Genomic DNA, 18,317 nt, shown 5'->3' with positions numbered 1-18,317 from the left:
TGGAATTCCATCACCTCCACTAGCTTTGTTTGTAGTGATACTTCCTAACCTTGACTTTGCATTCCAGGATGTCTGGCTCTAGGTGAGTGATCATACCTTCGAATTATCTGGGTCATGAAGATCTTTTTTGTATAGTTCTACATATGGATGTGAGAGTTGGACTGTAAAGAGAGCTGAGCACCAAAGAATTGATGCTTATGAACTGTGGTGTTGGAGAAGACTCTTGAGAGTCCCTTGGACTGCAAGGAGATCCAACCAGTCCATCCTAAAGGAGATCAGTCCTGAGTGTTCATTGGAAGGACTGATGTTGAAGCTGAACCTCCAGTACTTTGGCCACCTGATGCAAAGAGCTGACTCATCTGAAAAGACTCTGATGCTGGGAAAGATTGAGGGCAGGAGGAGAAGGGGACGACAGAGCATGAGATAGCTAGATAGCATCATCGACTCAATGGACATGGGTTTGGGTAGACTCCGGAAGTTGGTGATGGACAGGGAGGCCTCACGTGCTGAGGTTCATGGGGCCTCAAAAAATCAGACACGACTAAGTGACTGAACTGAACTGAACTCTATATTCTTGCCACCTGTTTTTAATGTCTTCTGCCTCTGTTAGATCCCTACCATTTCTGTTCTTTATTGAGCCCATCTTTGCATGAAATGTTCCCTTGGTATCTCTAATTTTCCTGAAGAGATCTCTAGTTTCCCATTCTAATTTTTTCCTGTTTCTTTGCATTGATCAGTGAGGAAGGCCTTTTTATCTCTCCTTGCTATTCTTTGGAACTCTGCGTTCAAATGGGTATATCTTTCCTTTTCTCCTTTGCTTTTTGCTTCTGTTCTTTTTACAGCTATTTTTAAGGCCTCAGACAGCCATTTTGATTTTTTGCATTTTTTTTTTCTTGGGGATTGTCTTGATCCCTGTCTCCTGTACAATGTCATGAACCTTCATCGTTAGTTATTCAGGCACTCTGTCAGATCTAATCCCTTGAATCTATTTCTCACTTCCACAGTATAATCATAAAGGATTTGATTTAGGTCGTACCTGAACAATGCACATGAGTTCGGGTGAACTCTGGGAGTTAGTGATGGACAGTGAGGCCTGTCGTGCTGTGATTCAGGGAGTTGCAAAGAGTCGGACATGACTGGGCAACTGAACTGAACTGAATGATCTAGTGGTTTCCCCTACTTTCTTCAATTTAAGTCTGAATTTAGCAATAAGGAGTTCATGATCTAAGCCACAGTCTGCTTCCAGTCTTGTGTCTGCTGTCTGTATAGAGCTTCTCCATCTTTGGCTGCAAAGAATATAATCAATCTGATTTCGATATTGACCATCTGTTGATGTCCATGTGTAGAGTCTTCTCTTGTGTTGTTGGGAGAGGATGTTTGCTATGACCAGTGCATTTTCTTGGCAAAACTCTATTATCCTTTGCCCTGATTCATTCTGTACTCCAAGGCCAAATTTGCCTGTTACTCCTACTTTTGCATTCCAGTCCCCTATGATGAAAAGGACATCTTTTTTGGGTGTTTGTTAGTTCTAGAAGGTCTTGTAGGTCTTCATAGAACCATTTAACTTCAGCATTACTGGTAGGGGCATAGACTTGGATTACCCTGATGTTGGATGCTTTGCCCTGGAAACGAACAAAGATCATTCTGCATTTTGGACTCTTTTGTTGACTATGATGGCTACTCCATTTCTTCTAAGGGATTCTTTCCCACAGTAGTAGATATAACAGTCATCTGAGTTAAATTCACCCATTCCAGTCCATTTTAGTTCACTGATTCCTAAAATGTCGACGTTCATGCTTACCATCTCCTGTTTGACCACTTCCAATTTGCCTTGATTCATTGACCTAACGTTCCAGGTTCCTATGCAATATTGCTCTTTACGGCTTCGAACTTTACTTCCATCTCTAGTCATATCCACAACTGGGTTTTGTTTTTGCTTTGGCTCCGTCTCTTCATTCTTTCTGGAGTTATTTTTCCGCTGATCTCCAGTAGCATATTGGGCTCCTACCAACCTGGGGAGTTCATCTTTCAGTGTCCTATCTTTTTGCCTTTTCATCCTGTTCATGGGGTTCTCAAGACAAGAATACTGAAGTGGTTTGCCATTACCTTCTTCAGTGAACCACGTTTTGGCAGAACTCTCCACCATGACTCGTTCATCTTGGGTGGCCCTACATGGCATGGCTCATAGTTTCATTGAGTTAGACAAGGTTGTAGACCATGTGATGAAATTAGTTAGTTTCCTATAATTGTGGTTTCCAGTCTGTCAGCCCTCTATGGAGAAGGAAAGAGGCTTATGGAAGCTTCCTGATGGGAGAGACTAACTGAGGGGGAAACTGGGTCTTCTTCTGATGGGCAGGGCTATACTCAGTAAATCTTTAATCCAAATTTTGTTGATGGGTGAAGCTGTGTTCTCTCCCTGCTGTTTACCTGGGCCCAAATTATGGTGGAGGTAATGAAGATAATGGTGACCTCTCAAAAGGTCCCATGCATGTACTGCTACACTCAGTGTCTCCAACCCTGGAGCAGGCCACCGCAGACCCACGCCTCCCCTGGAGACTCCTGGACACACCCAGGCAAGTCTGGGTCAGTCTCTTGTGGGGTCACTGCTCCTTTCTTCTGGGTCCTGGTGCACACAAGGTTCTGTTTATACCCTCCAAGAGTCTATTTCCCAGTCCTGTATAAGTGCTGGCAGCTCTATGGTGGTGTTAACGGCTACCTCCTCCAAGAGGGCTTACGCCATACCCGAGTCTGCTGTCATACCCAGTGGCAGTCCACTGCTGATCTGTACCTCCACAGGAGACACTCAAACACAGTACTGTCTCAGTCTCTGTGGGGTCTCTGGTCCAGATCTTTAGTTTTAATGATATTGAACAATTCAATTATAATTACTGAAGAATGTATTGATTGCAGTTTTTTTTTTTTTTAGTTATGGAATTAAAGTTTTTAATTGTATATTTGTTTGTAGACTCAAGAATATATTTGAACAAGTCATTGATATATGTAACCCTTCCAGGTTAATTGAGAAAGAAACACTAATATACAAAACATTTCTCCTATATGAAACTCTTGAAATATCCTATTGTCAATCCAAACAGAATAAACTAAAATGAGATAATTGGGAAGGTACCCATAAAGTCAGCCTGAATATATTATCACAACTATATATGAGATAATATTTGTTTTAAAAAGATTCTATTGCACTGTAAACTCAGTCTCATTAGAGACTGCATTTAAAAGGCTTATAAAGTTACTCATTAATGTTATCTTGTTGTATCTCCACAGCTTTTTCATTAAAGAAAATTCAGCAGAAAGCATTTTCTCCTGATAGCAGGAACCAATTTGCAATAAATGTTCTGGAAACCACTAGGGAAGCCATTACTGAGGTCTAATAAAAACAGACAAGCGTAACTTGTTCTATATTTTTGTTTCAATCACACACAGATGAGACCCCGCTTTCCACACCAACTGCGAGAGACAGCCTTGACAAACTTTCTCTAACTGGGCATGGACAACCACTACCTCCAGGATTCCCATCTCCTTTTCTGTTTCCTGATGGCTTGTCTTCCATAGAGACCCTTCTGACTAACATACAGGTAGGACTTTTTCACATTCTGGGAGAAAGGAACATGGAAGATTCTGCTGTCAATGTTTCCCAAAATCATACTGTTCCAGCTTAATCCATTCTTGAGACTGACAAAACCATGATAATGAATTTTTCTAGCAATTTGATATTTTAAACTTAATACACAAATTCAATCGGTTAGAAATACCCAAATATGTATACTACATCTTAATAAAAACTTAGATGAAATGACCTGGGCCTTTTAAAAACCATTCTGCTTAAATGTTCTCTTTATTGCCAATTAATAGTAGGAATCTAGCTGTTTAAGTTTGTCTGATGTATTAAAAGACAGTACACCAGTTCTAATAAATATTTAGCTGTTTTTAAACTGCTGGCCTTTCAGTGAGGAAATGATATGTTTAGTCATTTAAATATGTCTAAATGAAAAAGAATCCAAAAAATCCCTTCTTTCATAAATTAGTTTATTTCAGTTAATAAGATTTCTTCAAAGAACAGACTTCAAAAAGTCATACAAAACTTTCCACAGATTTTCTATGTAGTCTTCAGGATGTATATTTTATGTACAGTACATTATGAATAAAAAATACAGTTAACAATAACATAGAACATGGAGCCAAAATAATAAGTGTTTGGGATAAAAGAAAGCATAATTTTTTGCCCACACATGAAGTGGTCATGTGGACCCCAGATGGAGCTTTTTGCCATCTACTTCTCCACACTTAAAGTAGCTGGTAGTAATATGCTTGCAGATACCCTGGTGTTTCTTTTTTTTAATCTTTGTTCTAGCACTCAATCCTTAGTGGTATTTTTCTGTACACATTTCATACCATATTAAACTTTCTCCCAGTAGAAATGTAATTAATTTTATTTACCTCTCTAAGGACATAACAGAAGGCCTTTAATGTAACATATCTTCTCATCTGTTAATATGGCATTTTTAATACTAATGTAATTAGAATCTCCAGAACTGTATTCAGCTTTAAGGTTTTATATCTCAGTAATTGAAATAAATCATCAATCTAACCTTAATGTAATCATAGCAAAATAATTGATTATATTTAAAAATAAACATATAACTTTTTTTCTAAATTCAGCCCACATTATTGTTTTCTGAGTTAAAGTTCTTAATGTGTTTCTCTTTTGTTAAATTAAATGCTTTCAAAAATACCCCTCAACATTTCTGAATTTACACTTTGAGAAGTAAGGGAACAATTAAGTTTCTTTTGTATGTTGTGTTTGTGTGTGTCTGTGTGTGCGTGTGTGTACACACATATATATTTATATATATATAATTCTATATGAAGAAGATAAAAAGCTAAACATTTACTTAAAATCCTCCATCTAGGTGTCTGTATATTCACGAACTAAAGCCTCTTTAATGGGGAAAAGAATAATGTAATTTCAATTTCAGGAAAGAAAACATTTCTCTGTAAATATTCACTAGTGTAAACTGGTTTGCTCATCTGAAAAGTAGATTTACACAGGGACCCTTGCATTCTGTGTGAAAACCACATCACTAAGTCAAATTCGGTGTTTGAGAATGTTTATCCACCCACCCATAGACAGTAATACACAGACTAGAAATGTTATCTGCATGCGTGCTTGCAGGCTAAATCGGTTCAGTCAGGTCAGACTCTATGTAACCCTATGGATTATAGCACTCCAGGCTTCTCTGTCCATGGGATTCTCCAGGCAAGTATACTGGAGTGGGTTGCCATGCCTTCCTCAAGATCTTCTGAACCCAGAGATTTAACCCACATCTCTTATGTCTCCTGCATTGGTGGGCAGGCTCTTTACCACTAGCACGGCTCAATAAGCCCAGAAATGTTATCTATATCACCTCAAATTATAATTATTTCTTTAAAGAAAGAAAAAGAGAAAAAGGAAAATCAGTTTTAAATTTTACAAATTTTAGATAAATTATTTTTTAATGAATGTATCTCTGGAAATAATACATTCTCTAGCCTTCCAAACAGCCTTAAGAGGATATATTAGGAAGAATTGATTATAGGAGTCAAGTCAAAGTAATTTCTTCTAGTCCTAAATCATAGGATTCTGGGTCTGACAAAGTTAGAACACTCACAATAAAAATGTTTCATTTAGGGACTTCCCTCTAGGTCCAGTGGTTAAGACCTTGCCTTCCAATGAAGGGGGTGAGGGTTTGATCCCTGGTCAGGTACCTAAGATCCCTCATGACTCACAGACAAAAACTCAGAACATAAACAGCCAAAGCAATATTGTAACAAATTTAGCAAAGACTTTAAAAATGGTTCACATCAAAAAAGGAAATAATATTTCATTTAAAATAAACTATGCTTGTTCACTTCAGTTTCACATATAGATGTATACAGATGAGATATTATATATGCATATGTATGAATTTGATACCTGTATACAAGTATATGTGAATGCACATATATGTATGAAAGGTAAAATCAATTGAAAATCTTACTTAGTGCCATATACAGTAAAACAAGACAATACATACATACATTCATACATACTTATATACATGTTCACATACACACACACAAGCCAGGCATACATGTTAAATTTATGTTCAGTTATAGTTTCACATTATTTTGCAAAAGGTCATAGTTGTTAGCTCTTTTATTATTATTACATATATTGAGTTATAGTAATATCCAAGGAATCGTATAGAATATTTAAACAGTCATGACTCTGACTCATGGGGCATACAGTATAAATATGTTTGCTGTCCAAATTCTAATTTGGGTAATTACATTCTGTCTACCTCAATTTCCTTTGTAAGTTCAATTATGTATAATGGTGTTCTCTGCTTGCTGTTTCAAATGGCAACACTCTTTTGGTGTGGTAAATTTAAAGCTCTATATTTCCTTTGAAGATACTTTATCACAATGACAATGAAAAATAATTGAGTTGAAAGTATTTGCATTTTATATCATACAATACCATGTTTAAAATTAAAGGTTTATTGTGTATGCTTTCTACTTTAAAATGTTGTGTTATATTTAAATTTAATGCACATAAACTCTATTTTTTTTTAGAATTAATGACCAAAACTACTCAATATTTAAGGAGTTATTGTTCTAATATTCAATCCTTTGATTTCATGATATTGTATAATTTGATAATTTTAAAATTAAGAATTTTTAATAGCTACTGTAGATGTCCCTTCCATGACACATTATCAAAATTGAATTTTCTTAAATGGTATTTCTTTGTGGTTTAAAAGAGGGCCTGAGGAAAAATACTATATGCTAGTATTTTAAAATATATATACTATATATAGTATAGAAAATATGTTATATATATAGTATAGAAAAATATAGGCAGTATAGAAATATATGTATATACTGTATATCTTTAGGTACCAGATTTTTGCTAATTCCTAGAACTATACTGTTCTTTCTTAAAGTTTGAATATTTTTATAAATTAGAAGTCATAAAGAATAATGATATCTTCAGTAAAGAACAGCAATTTCACTTCAGTGACATTTAAATTCACTCTAGATTTTGCTTTTTAGAATTAAAAAAATTATATGTAATTTTATTTTATTTTATTTTTCTATGTGGACTGTCTTTCATTTTGGTTTCCTTAATCAAACATGCTCATGGACAACTCCCTATGAGATTTTAGGTGAGGAAAGTAGAATTTTAGTATCAATTTACTGGATGTGACACCTTCGATCATTGATTATCATTTAACAAACTGAAGGGAGAACTTTACCCACTATTCTCAATCTGAGCTTTCAAGCTGTAAATCATAACTGGGATATATTTACACACAAGACTAGGAATAAATATGTTATACTGTTTATTTACAAAAATTATTTTAAAGGATAGTTAGATAAATAAAATGTAGAAAAGAAAAATAAGGTAGAGAATATAAAATTTAGTGAGGGGTGATATTAGCACTAAGGATATGCCATAAGGGGAATAGGATAGCTGTTTGGTTCACTCTGGTTTGTCTTTGTGGAAGTATTAAACAAACAAGGAAAATCTAAAAGGGATGTTAAAAACACAATGAATGGCAGGCTGAGATTGGTTCACTATGGTCTGACAAATAAACATATTCTGATTGTGGTATTCTATATTTAATGGAAGACAATGAAAAATAATTTGACCAAAATATTCTGGTTATACATATTCCAGTCTTTACATTTCAATGTCATGACCAATAATATATCTTATACATTTCAAAGAAATGAATCATTTTTATTTGCATTATTAATATGTATTTTAATTATAAAAATATGTATTGATAATTATATAGTGACTAATCTTCTCTAACTGATGAAAGAATTAGAAAGAAACTTTTCAAAAAGATAATAAAATAAGACATTGACTTCAAAATATGGGTAGACTAGCATGAGATACATTGGTTTTTATCTTTAATCATAGTATGTTATATCTTCTCCTGTGTGTCCCATTACCAATTTTGTGAAGAGAGAACATGAAAAAAACAGTAAAACATAGCCAATATTTTAAACTCAGTTTACTGTAATGAAGAGAGTGGCATTAATCTCTTAAAAATCTGGACTCTGTATCATATTTACTAATTTATATCATATACAACAACAATACAAATATTAATAGTAAAACTAATTTTACTGAGGATTTCCCTGGTGTCTCAGTGGTAAAGAATTCCCTTACCAATAGAGGAGATGCAGGTTCCATCCCTGGGTCAGGAAAATACCATGGAGTAGGAAATGGCAACCCACTCCAGTATGTTTGCTGGAAAATCCTGTGGACAGAGGAGCCTGGTGGGTTACAGTACTTTGGGTCCCGAAAAAGACAGGACATGACTTAACAACTAAACAACAATATTTGCTGAATAATCTTAATATGTCCCTGTGCAGGAAATATACTCCTTTGAGTCTCCTCTACTCTAACACTACTTAAATTCTGGTACTTCTAATTCACCAATGTCTGAGTTTTTCCCATTACAAGCAATTTTGCGACCTAAGCTGGAGGCCCTGCATTTTATCCCAGTTCAGGCATGATCTGCTTAGAGACAGCATCAGATCTCATAGGTTAAGAGTTCAGTCTCACAAACCTGCTTCTTGCCCCCACTTTCATTGCCAGTTGTAAGTCCAGGTTGTACCATGTGCTTGTGACCAACCAGCTACAGACTGGAGGTTCCCACCATGCCTGCCAATTAATTTGTTAAAGCAGCTCATCGAACTTAGGAAAGTGTGTTCCTTACATACCTGGTTTATTATAAAAGATTATAAATCAAGGCCCAGAAGGAGCGAGTGAATTGTCCAATACAATTCAGAAACAGATGGGAGAAATATATAGGGCAATGTATTTGGAAAGAGGCATAGAGCTTCCACTCCCTCACACGTCACCCACCCTGTACCTCTCTATACTGACCAATTCAAAAGTTCTCTGAATCTCACCCATCCTTTAGGGACTTGCTAAAAGTCAACTTATTAACAGAAACTCATGTGTGGTTGCAAGGAGTTTATTATGAATAACAGAAGACCCATTTCACCTCTGCTGTTCTTATCATTTAGGAAGTTCCATTCCCTGTAGCATCTCTAGATACCAATATCCAGTATAGGATACCTAGAAGTGCTTTTGATGTAGAATTCATTGTTAATCAACTTTGAAGTACAGTAACCATAACAGTAAACCAGGTATAGTATCTTTTGTCACAACAGTGGCAAAAATGCTTTAGTTGATACTGTTCTGTCATATTTTTTAAAGTTCCTAACTTCAAGGCACACTATTCTTTTTTGGAATGAAACATCAAACAAACAAAAAAAGAAAAGCCAAAAGTCAGGTTGCTCTGACCTAGGTTTAGTCAGCTTACTCATTTGGGACCTTAGACAAGTCACCTCCTCCTTCTGAACCTTGGTTTTCTCATCTTTGAAAGGTCTAAGCTAGAACAGATAATGGCTAAAAATCTCCTCCAACTGGGTTTGCTGTTGTTTAGTAGCTCAGTAGTGTCCGACTCTCATGCTACCCCATGGACTACAGTCTGCCAGTCCCCTCTTTCCATGGGATTTTCTAAGCAGGAATACTAGAGTCTATGTGATCCCATGGATTACAGCCTTCCAGGCTTCTCTGTCCATAGGATTTCCCAGGCAAGAATACTGGGTTGCCATTTCCTTATTTACTCTCATTAGCAATAGCAAATTACTCAACACAAATTTTGTCACCTGAGTTTCAATAATACTCATGGGACTGTACATGTCATCTAATTCTAAAATTTGTACAAAATACAAATATGTACCAAGTAAGCTTTTCTTCCTCTAAGATCTAACTAGTAAATTAATAAATGCTTCTGTCATATCAATATTACTGTAAGTCTCCTATACAGGCAGATATTTATACTTCCTAGGCAAGAGAAGTAGTTGAAATATTGCTAGATTAATGTGTCCTTTATATATATAGTTTATAAACTCATTCCCTGAAAATGATAGAAATTTGTTTACACGGCATAGTACTTTAGAAAGCAAAAATACTTCTGTATTATTACAGGCATTATGTCTGCATATAGAAAAGAAATCTGAGGTCAAACAACCACTATTTTTAATAACTGCTGTGTCATAGACTAAATTTAAATTTTTTTTTAAGAATCGTTACTATCCAGCTTCAACATCATGAGAACTGACCTCCCCCTAGGAACAAATTTTATGTTTTAAGCCTTGTTTTTTTTTTACATTAAATCACATTGCCATCATAGAATTTTGCTTGATATCGCATGACCACATGAGACCTAGCATTTAGTGTGACCTTTTGCATATGATCTACCTGGAAATTTTACAGAAGTTACACAAATCCAATAGTACTGTTATCACTGATAGTTAAATAGTGTCCCAGTGATTTGTAGATGTTGTGAACACTACTTGCTTTTGTTTTTCCCAGTCCCCTGCTGCACTGAAATTTAATTGGTTTTCTGTATTTTTTGCAGAAGAGCTGTCACAGACAATAACATATTTTTTGCATATGTTTCAGTTTGACTTTAGCGAAGATTTTTGTTCACACTGGACTCCTACTGATGTGCACTGATTTAAAGTCTAAAAATGAAACTTAATTTTATACAGCTTATAAGTAGTCCCTAGAGGGTATTGGATCCTAAAAGCTAATATTTTTCAGACATAATCAGCAGGAATAAGTAATGGACTACCATTAGCGACATTAACAGCAATGTAACAGAAGGAAACAATAAACATAAATGTTCTTAGCAACTTTATACTTTACAACAAATATTAATATAAAATTACACAAATTAGAACTGCAGCTTAACACTATTCAACACGTTTATTCATAATGATTGTTTCATATTTAAAGAACACCAAAATATTGTGTTTTGTCAGCCAAGGACAATAATAGTTTAATAGTAATTTATTTTAAACAGCTACTGATAATACAACCAATCAACACATTAAGTGGTGCCAACATTGGCATCTTGCTAAATAATCTCTAGACATTGCACAGAGAGTACATCTTTCAAAGATAAGTCAACAAGAGCAATCAGAGCAGAAAATTAGAATTTGGTATCTTAGAATTAAAATACAGCTAAACTAAAGTTTTAATTGGGGTGATCTAAAAGGGCACTTGATGTAATGATCTCTTTCATTTGTTACTAATTGTTTGTTCCTGATGAAGAAGAAACATATACAGGAATGTTGCCGAATTGAGTTAAGATGGCAGTTTCCTTAGCAGCTATGTTTTATTGTTAAAAACAAAAGAGTAGAGAGAAGTGAACTGCCATCGAGCTTGTTTCCTATCACAAAAATTAATCCAGAAAACTCAGGGTCCGTTATTCCAAATATTAAATATTAATAGCTTATATGTGCTTGAAAAGAGACTTAAAAAGACTTGTGACAATTGGTGGGCTGAGCTAAACATTCCTATTACATTAGCAAGTCAAGCTGGAATTGAAATGTATGAATCAAACTTCTTATGTCATATCCTACAAAGGGGTAAAGGGTTCTCAAATATATCTACAACTGGCAATAACTACCATTTCATTTCTAATTTCAATTGAAAAATTCAGCTGCTGATGTTCACAAACCAAAGCAAAGCATCTTTTCCAAAAGGGCGTTTTGAATTGCTGAGTTGAGAAGGATTGAAATCTTAGCTTCAATTTTTACTAATGATTTTAGTAATAATTTTCTAATGCATCTTAGCAAAGAACACATGCAGAACACTTTGCATAGGCTTTACATATTCTCATAATTTCATTTTTGAAAATTTCAGAATACTACTCATATATTAATATAGCATATAGTCAAATTATATATATATTATTTTATAAACAGTTATATAAATAGATATAATTTGCTTTTGCCATATAGTATTATTATATATACTGTTAAATATTCCCCTAAAATATATCCTCTGTTTAGAGCCACTTTGATAGATTTTTTAAAAAATAATGCATTACTAAGCCATGAAGTTTTGGATGCATATTATGTATCGCAAGAAACATATACTATATTATAATTTCTATTCAATAAATTTTTGAAATCTATTCTACAGTAGGCACTCTGAGTTTTAGTACCCGTAGTACCCAATGAGAGAAAATGTCTCTGCCTCAGAGAACTTACATTTCAGTGAAGAAGATGCAAAATATGGCAGTAAACAAATAAACAGATGACAATATTACATAATAAATGATATGAAGAATTTTAAGGAGGGAATAAAAAGTTGAGTTTGGAGGGGTAGTCCAGATGAGCTGTGAAGAGAAGGGTTTTCCCCAGTGATGGGTGAACAAAGGTGAAGTGAATGTAGGAGTGAGCCATGCAAAACACGGGAGGAAAAGCATTCAGGAGGGAAACAGAGAGCCAAGTTCCCGGTGCAGAAACAAATTGGTGCCTTAAGAAATAAATGGCCACTCACGTTGTATATAATCTCAGTAGGGAGTGGCAGAGAATTAGCCCTGAGAGATAGGTGAGTATTGCTAACATCGCATGGGGTTACATAAACTATGTCAGATAATTACACATGGAACAAATCAGTCTAATTTTCTTCACAATATTTAATTTTAAGATACACTTATGTGTTGCCCTCATGTAGTATTAAACCTAGATATTCTAATTAGAAGCAATTGAACCTGCATGCCAAAAATATTTGTCTTCCTAAAATAGTTTAATTAAACATAGAAAAATTTTGCTTTACTTTTACTATTTATCTTAGCGAGTACAGAGTGACTGCACAGCAGGAATGAAGGTATTTGATAAGTGGGCTGTTCTCTTTTAAAATATGTTAAAGTAATGAATGAAATGTGCTTCATCCCAAAATATTATAATTCTGAATACCTTCTTTGTACAGGGGCTCTTGAAAGTTGCCATAGATAATGCCAGAGCTCAAGAAAAACAGGTTCAACTTGAAAAAACAGAACTGAAGATGGATTTTTTAAGGGAAAGAGAACTAAGGGAGACACTTGAGAAGCAGTTGGCAATGGAACAAAAGAATAGAGGTATTTTTAAACTTCCAAATAAGTTTAATACTTAGCATCAAATATTCAGCATAACAATATTTTGTGATTTACTATGAAACTGTAATTTTTTTGTTTTTACCTGTAGCTATAGTTTAGTGCAGGATTTGAATCCTGAGCTTAACCTTCAAAGTACATGGTTTCTCTTCTCTTTGTACCTCAAGAAACTGAAATATATCCATTATATCACATAATTTTTATTGCTTATAGATTTAACCAATTCATAGTTTTTAAATAAGAAGGAGTTCTGATAAGATGACAGCCATGAAGAAGAATTATATATTCATTCACAATTGCCCTTTGAAAAGCTTGAGTGAAAGTCATAAAACTAAAATAGAAAAATACTGATTATTCAAGCAAAGCAGATTTAGTGAGATATTTATCAACTGAAATGGAAGACTGATGAATATCTGAACAAATGACCAAAGTTGAGTGTTTGTATAATTTTCCTTCTGAATGCCTCATTTTCACCCAACAAGGTCAAAGACACATCAGCGTAGAAACTGATGTGAATTTTTATTGGGTAAAAATAATGTTATTATCAGTCTATGAACGGCTTCGTTTTATACACTTTATGGTGCATATTCAGATAATTTTGAAGGTCATTCATATTTGTGTGCTTATTTTACATATGAGATCCAAGAGTATTTTCTTTACAATCAGCTTCCCCTCCGCTTCAACTCTAAAGTTCTCCTCAGTATTTAAAAGGGGAAGCTTCTCTCATTTAGTAAGTATCCACTATAAATAATCCACACTTTCTTCTGATATATGTGACGTGGTCATTTAAAAATAATTCTTTCTTTCAAAACTTGCAGAACTAATAGGTTCTTTATTAGTTACTATGAAGCAATAGTTATCAGTTCCCAGGATGAGGCTGATTTGGGCAGCTGGCACGCCCGGTGTAGAGCACTGTTCTAAGTAATGTGACTTCACATAGAGTTAGCTACTAGAGTAAGCAAAACAAGATGAATGTTGATGGCAGGATATGTTCTGAGTAATGAATATGGTCAAAGGGTTGGTTCTTTGGAACCATCTTCCATGAGATAGCCATGTCGCAGTTTTGTTCTCACTTGGAGAAGTCTTTTTTGAACAAAACTTAAAAGCAGAACCTTGAATTCTTAAGGTAACCTTTTGGTTACTTGAGAGATTTTCAGAAGAATTGTGTTGTTTTACAACTGTTGGAAGTTTTACATTGTTTTATTCCTTTAACCACTAAAGGTATAGGGCAAAGTGTTTCACAGACAACATCATAAACCCACCATTTAATTAATTATGAACAACAAGTGAAAGGTAATGACTGTCAATAATGGTCTATATGAATGTCTATGGAAGCCGTGTGTTATCCTGAAGAGAGAAACATGGCAACCCCATTTGCTTCAATCACATAGGAGGAAACAAAGAACAGTCAATGGCAAGGCACTGGGTATTGAGCTTTTAATGCCATGGGATTAACAATCTGAATACATAATTCAGCAATTACTGTTTCTTTTCAAAGAGAGTATATAAGCAATCATCTTTAGAAAGGAAAAGAGTAAGCAAGTAACTTTGTTAAGATTTTCACAGTATTAAATAAAGGAAATTAGCATTTATTTGAAGCATTTATTTATTTGTTTTTTCTTATAAGATTTGACTCAATGTAAAAACAATTTTTTGTAAATCTATGTTACCAGCAACAATAAACTATAAGATAATGGTCTGCCATTTTAATAATATTGATTATAAAAATCAGATTTTTGGAAACTCAAAGTAACACTCTTACATGAACCATTGTTACCTTTTTTGATGTCTTGACTGAATACTATGCTAGGTAAAAAATGTTGCTTGTTAATCTGTAGTAAGTAATTATACAATAAATTTGTAATGGTTACTTCTTATGACTAATTCTGCCAGAAGGATTTTCTCATACTGATTCTTTCACATTCATATACACAATGTTTATCAACCAGCCAGAAAAAAAAATATATATATATTTCAAAGAAAACACTTTTATGCTTTCCATATGCTGATTGGTTACTTTATATATAGTGTAAAAGTTAAAACAATGATCAGTTATTATATGTATGAAAGTACAGTAAACATACATTTGTGAAGAAGATGTTATTTATTGATTACATATTATGTACAAATACTTAAATTGGTCAGTAGGAAAAACATTAATCATAATTAACTTTTTGTATCATAGGCTACTTTGTTAAGTAGCAATGAAGTTTTATACTCATCAAATTCCTACAGTCTAAAAGTGTAACTTTCCTGAAATATATAATACTGGATATACATCTGCTATGAAATTATTAATATCTCTAAGCAAATTGCAATAGTTTCATCAAAAAGTCTGTTTATATAGATATATTATTAGCTCCATATATGCAATAGTATTTATTACATTGTCTAAAATTTCGAGAAAGAATTATTAAAAATTTTGCTGGTATAACATTTTTGTAAAGATAGGGGAAATGCTCCATTTACTACTCAAAATTAATGTTTCATAAAGAGAGACTAATCTTAAAGGTTTATACTATTCAGATTACTTTGCATTTGTCTGATTCAAGGGCAGAGACTAAACTACAAAATTTATTTAATCAGCCTTCTTTTATTAGTGAGTATAAATATTTATTAAAATTAGTTTCCCATTAAAACTGTCTCCACATATGATAATTAAAGGCATTCTTGTAATAGTTCAAGGCTACACAAAAATTGGCCTCCTTGGACATTTTACTGAGATTTATTTTAGGTAAAAGTGGGTTATTGTTGTTTTTTTGTTTTGTTTTGTTTAAACTTCCTCTGCACAGACAGGTGCAGTCCAGCAGGGGGAAAAATAATATTATTTTAAAAATAGAGACCATTTGTGGAAATGTGAACATTGCAAAAATTCTGAAAAATAATAATGTGTATATACTCTTTTCTAGCCATAGTTCAAAAGAGGCTAAAGAAGGAGAAGAAGGCAAAGAGAAAATTGCAGGAAGCACTTGAATTTGAGACAAAACGGCGTGAGCAAGCCGAACAAACACTAAAACAGGCAGCTTCAACAGAAAGTCTCAGGGTCTTAAATGGTAAGAGGATGTGTCTTTATGGATGACTAACTAACTTTCATTGTGAACACTCAAAACGCAATTTAAATGTGTTTGTGGGTTTGTGTTTCTATGGCTGGTGATTCATTAAGCTCTTTTTGAAAGCATGGTGGAAAGAAAAGTCACATGTGTTGGGAGAAATGTTTTATTTCATGGGTGCTTCCACAGTTTTGTTACTTCAGTATCTGAGATGATATTGCTTTTCTATTTAACCAATTCTGTCTGTACTGAAACATAATAAAATATTAATATGAGAAGTTCTCAAACCCCCCATCTCATTTTCTGAACAATTTTGCATTATTTATCCATTCAAATCTTCTGATAATTCTCATGGTTATGGTCGTTGTTCAACCTTTAAAAGATGACAAAGATTTATGTAATTTTAATTCAGCACCAAAGTAACAGGTTGCTTTTTTTTAAAGGACAATGGGAATCAAATGAAATGTGTGTCACTCTTACCTTTCTGTGTTTTTAGACTCTCTGACCCCAGAGATAGAAGCTGACCGCAGTGGCGGCAGAACAGATGCCGAAAGGACAATACAAGGTGGGAATTTGCAAAAGGCTATAAATCTAGATCTTGCTCTATGAGTTTTTCCTCTGCTTTAGCCTGCTATTCAAGCATGTAGCCTACCATCTGGGCCACATCAAAACAAGTTCAAACAAGGTCAAGTTCATCTTGCTTGTTTATATGAGTGAATTCATTTTGTGCTGATAGATTTTCTTTAAATTAACAGGTCATTTCTGTTTATACAATGCAATTAAAAAGGAATAATTAATTTTAAACAATGTATGATCTAATCTTGAACACAGTAAGTGTGTTTTATTGAATGTGTGAAGCCCAATATAATAGATGAAAGTTTTATAAATTCTGTATCAATAAAATCATGAGTTAACTAGGGAGTTCTTAAAATTTGAAATTATCTTCTTTTTGTTTTAGTGACAACTAATGCAAGGTACACGTAAAATAAACCAGGTGAAAGCTAACAGTAAATAAGATTGTTTGATCCTATGTGAACTTTCCAAGTAGACTGTGTGCCATTATATACACTTTAATAACACAAATATGCTGAGAAAAATCGTATAGAGAACACTAAAGGGAGTTTTTTTAAACACTCAGAAAAGCAAAATATGTATATTGCCAAGACCACGCTATTAGAAGAGAACAAAATCTGAAGGTAGCATTTATAGCCTCACATCTATTCTAGACAATAAACTCAATCTAACAACATGAATACTAAACAGTAAAAAGAGCATTAAATGAAAATGATTCTTCAAAGGGAAGCCTAAAATGATTAACTACTATAATCCTCCCAATTGCTTTTATTTTGCATTTTAAGTTCATTCATTTGGGGGATATTGTTTGACATTAATCGTGTTAGTCAGTTCCAAAAGTATCATCCTTAGTTTACTATAAAGGAAATATAATTGTGTAAAGTATCATATACACAATAAATAAAAATCAGAAACCGGAGACATTCCTGGAGAATGGTTTTTGTGTATTAATTGATTTTACCATGATAATTATTTTTTAAATCCTAAGGCTTGAACCATATGTTATTATGAGACATCTTGTAGGAAAGATTTCATTTTTTAGAGCATTATGGGTTCAGCAAAATTACATATATGTGTGACTATAATATTATTAAACTCAAAAGATCTATGTTGCTTTGTAAAGAATTACATGCATATGTTAACAAATTACTAATAACAAAGCCAGTGCTCTTTATCAGGGACAGTAAGTCCATTGTGAACTATCAGAACTGTGGTCTGTGTATTTGGGGATTCCTCAGACGCTAACTTATGTCCAAAGTGCTGGACATAAAAAAGCACATAAGCCTCCTGGTAGATGTGATATATAAATTATCTGATATCCACAGATTTCTCAAGGTGATTAGAATTCAAGCAAGAAAAATTATGGACACTGCATTCTTTCATATACATGGGAAGTTTAAGAAGGCATTAGGTAACAAACATCTCTGCATAATTGACATAAAATATATTTCATGAGTTTGCTATTAGCAATATTTGGATCATAAATAAGGCTATAATTATTTTATCAGAATTTGTAAAACAAATTCAGATGTATATTTCAATATGGAATAAAGTCTTGCTATATAGATCAAAGTTTTGACTACTTTCAATTTCTACTATGATTTACTTACACTCTGAAGAAAATTTTTAGTAATAAATTGCATTCTTTCTGCCATCCATATATAACACAGAAAAC

General features: G+C 33.7%; 1 protein-coding gene across 1 annotated transcript in view; it reads left to right on the top strand.

Annotated features, from left to right (window-relative positions):
• Positions 1 to 18,317, top strand: part of DACH1 (dachshund family transcription factor 1) — a 456,840-nt gene that overhangs the window by 404,707 nt on the left and 33,816 nt on the right. Inside the window, exons 8-11 of the mRNA XM_068984532.1 lie at positions 3,442 to 3,593; positions 12,857 to 13,004; positions 15,929 to 16,072; positions 16,566 to 16,634. Of these exons, the coding sequence (XP_068840633.1) occupies positions 3,442 to 3,593; positions 12,857 to 13,004; positions 15,929 to 16,072; positions 16,566 to 16,634 (513 nt within the window). The remainder of the gene's footprint in view (positions 1 to 3,441; positions 3,594 to 12,856; positions 13,005 to 15,928; positions 16,073 to 16,565; positions 16,635 to 18,317) is intronic.

The sequence above is a fragment of the Capricornis sumatraensis genome, chromosome 12 (assembly GCF_032405125.1).
Source record: "Capricornis sumatraensis isolate serow.1 chromosome 12, serow.2, whole genome shotgun sequence".
Classification (NCBI taxonomy): Eukaryota; Metazoa; Chordata; class Mammalia; order Artiodactyla; family Bovidae; genus Capricornis; species Capricornis sumatraensis.
The sequence above is the reverse complement of the archived record's forward strand: the minus strand, read 5'-3'. Positions and strand labels throughout refer to the sequence as shown.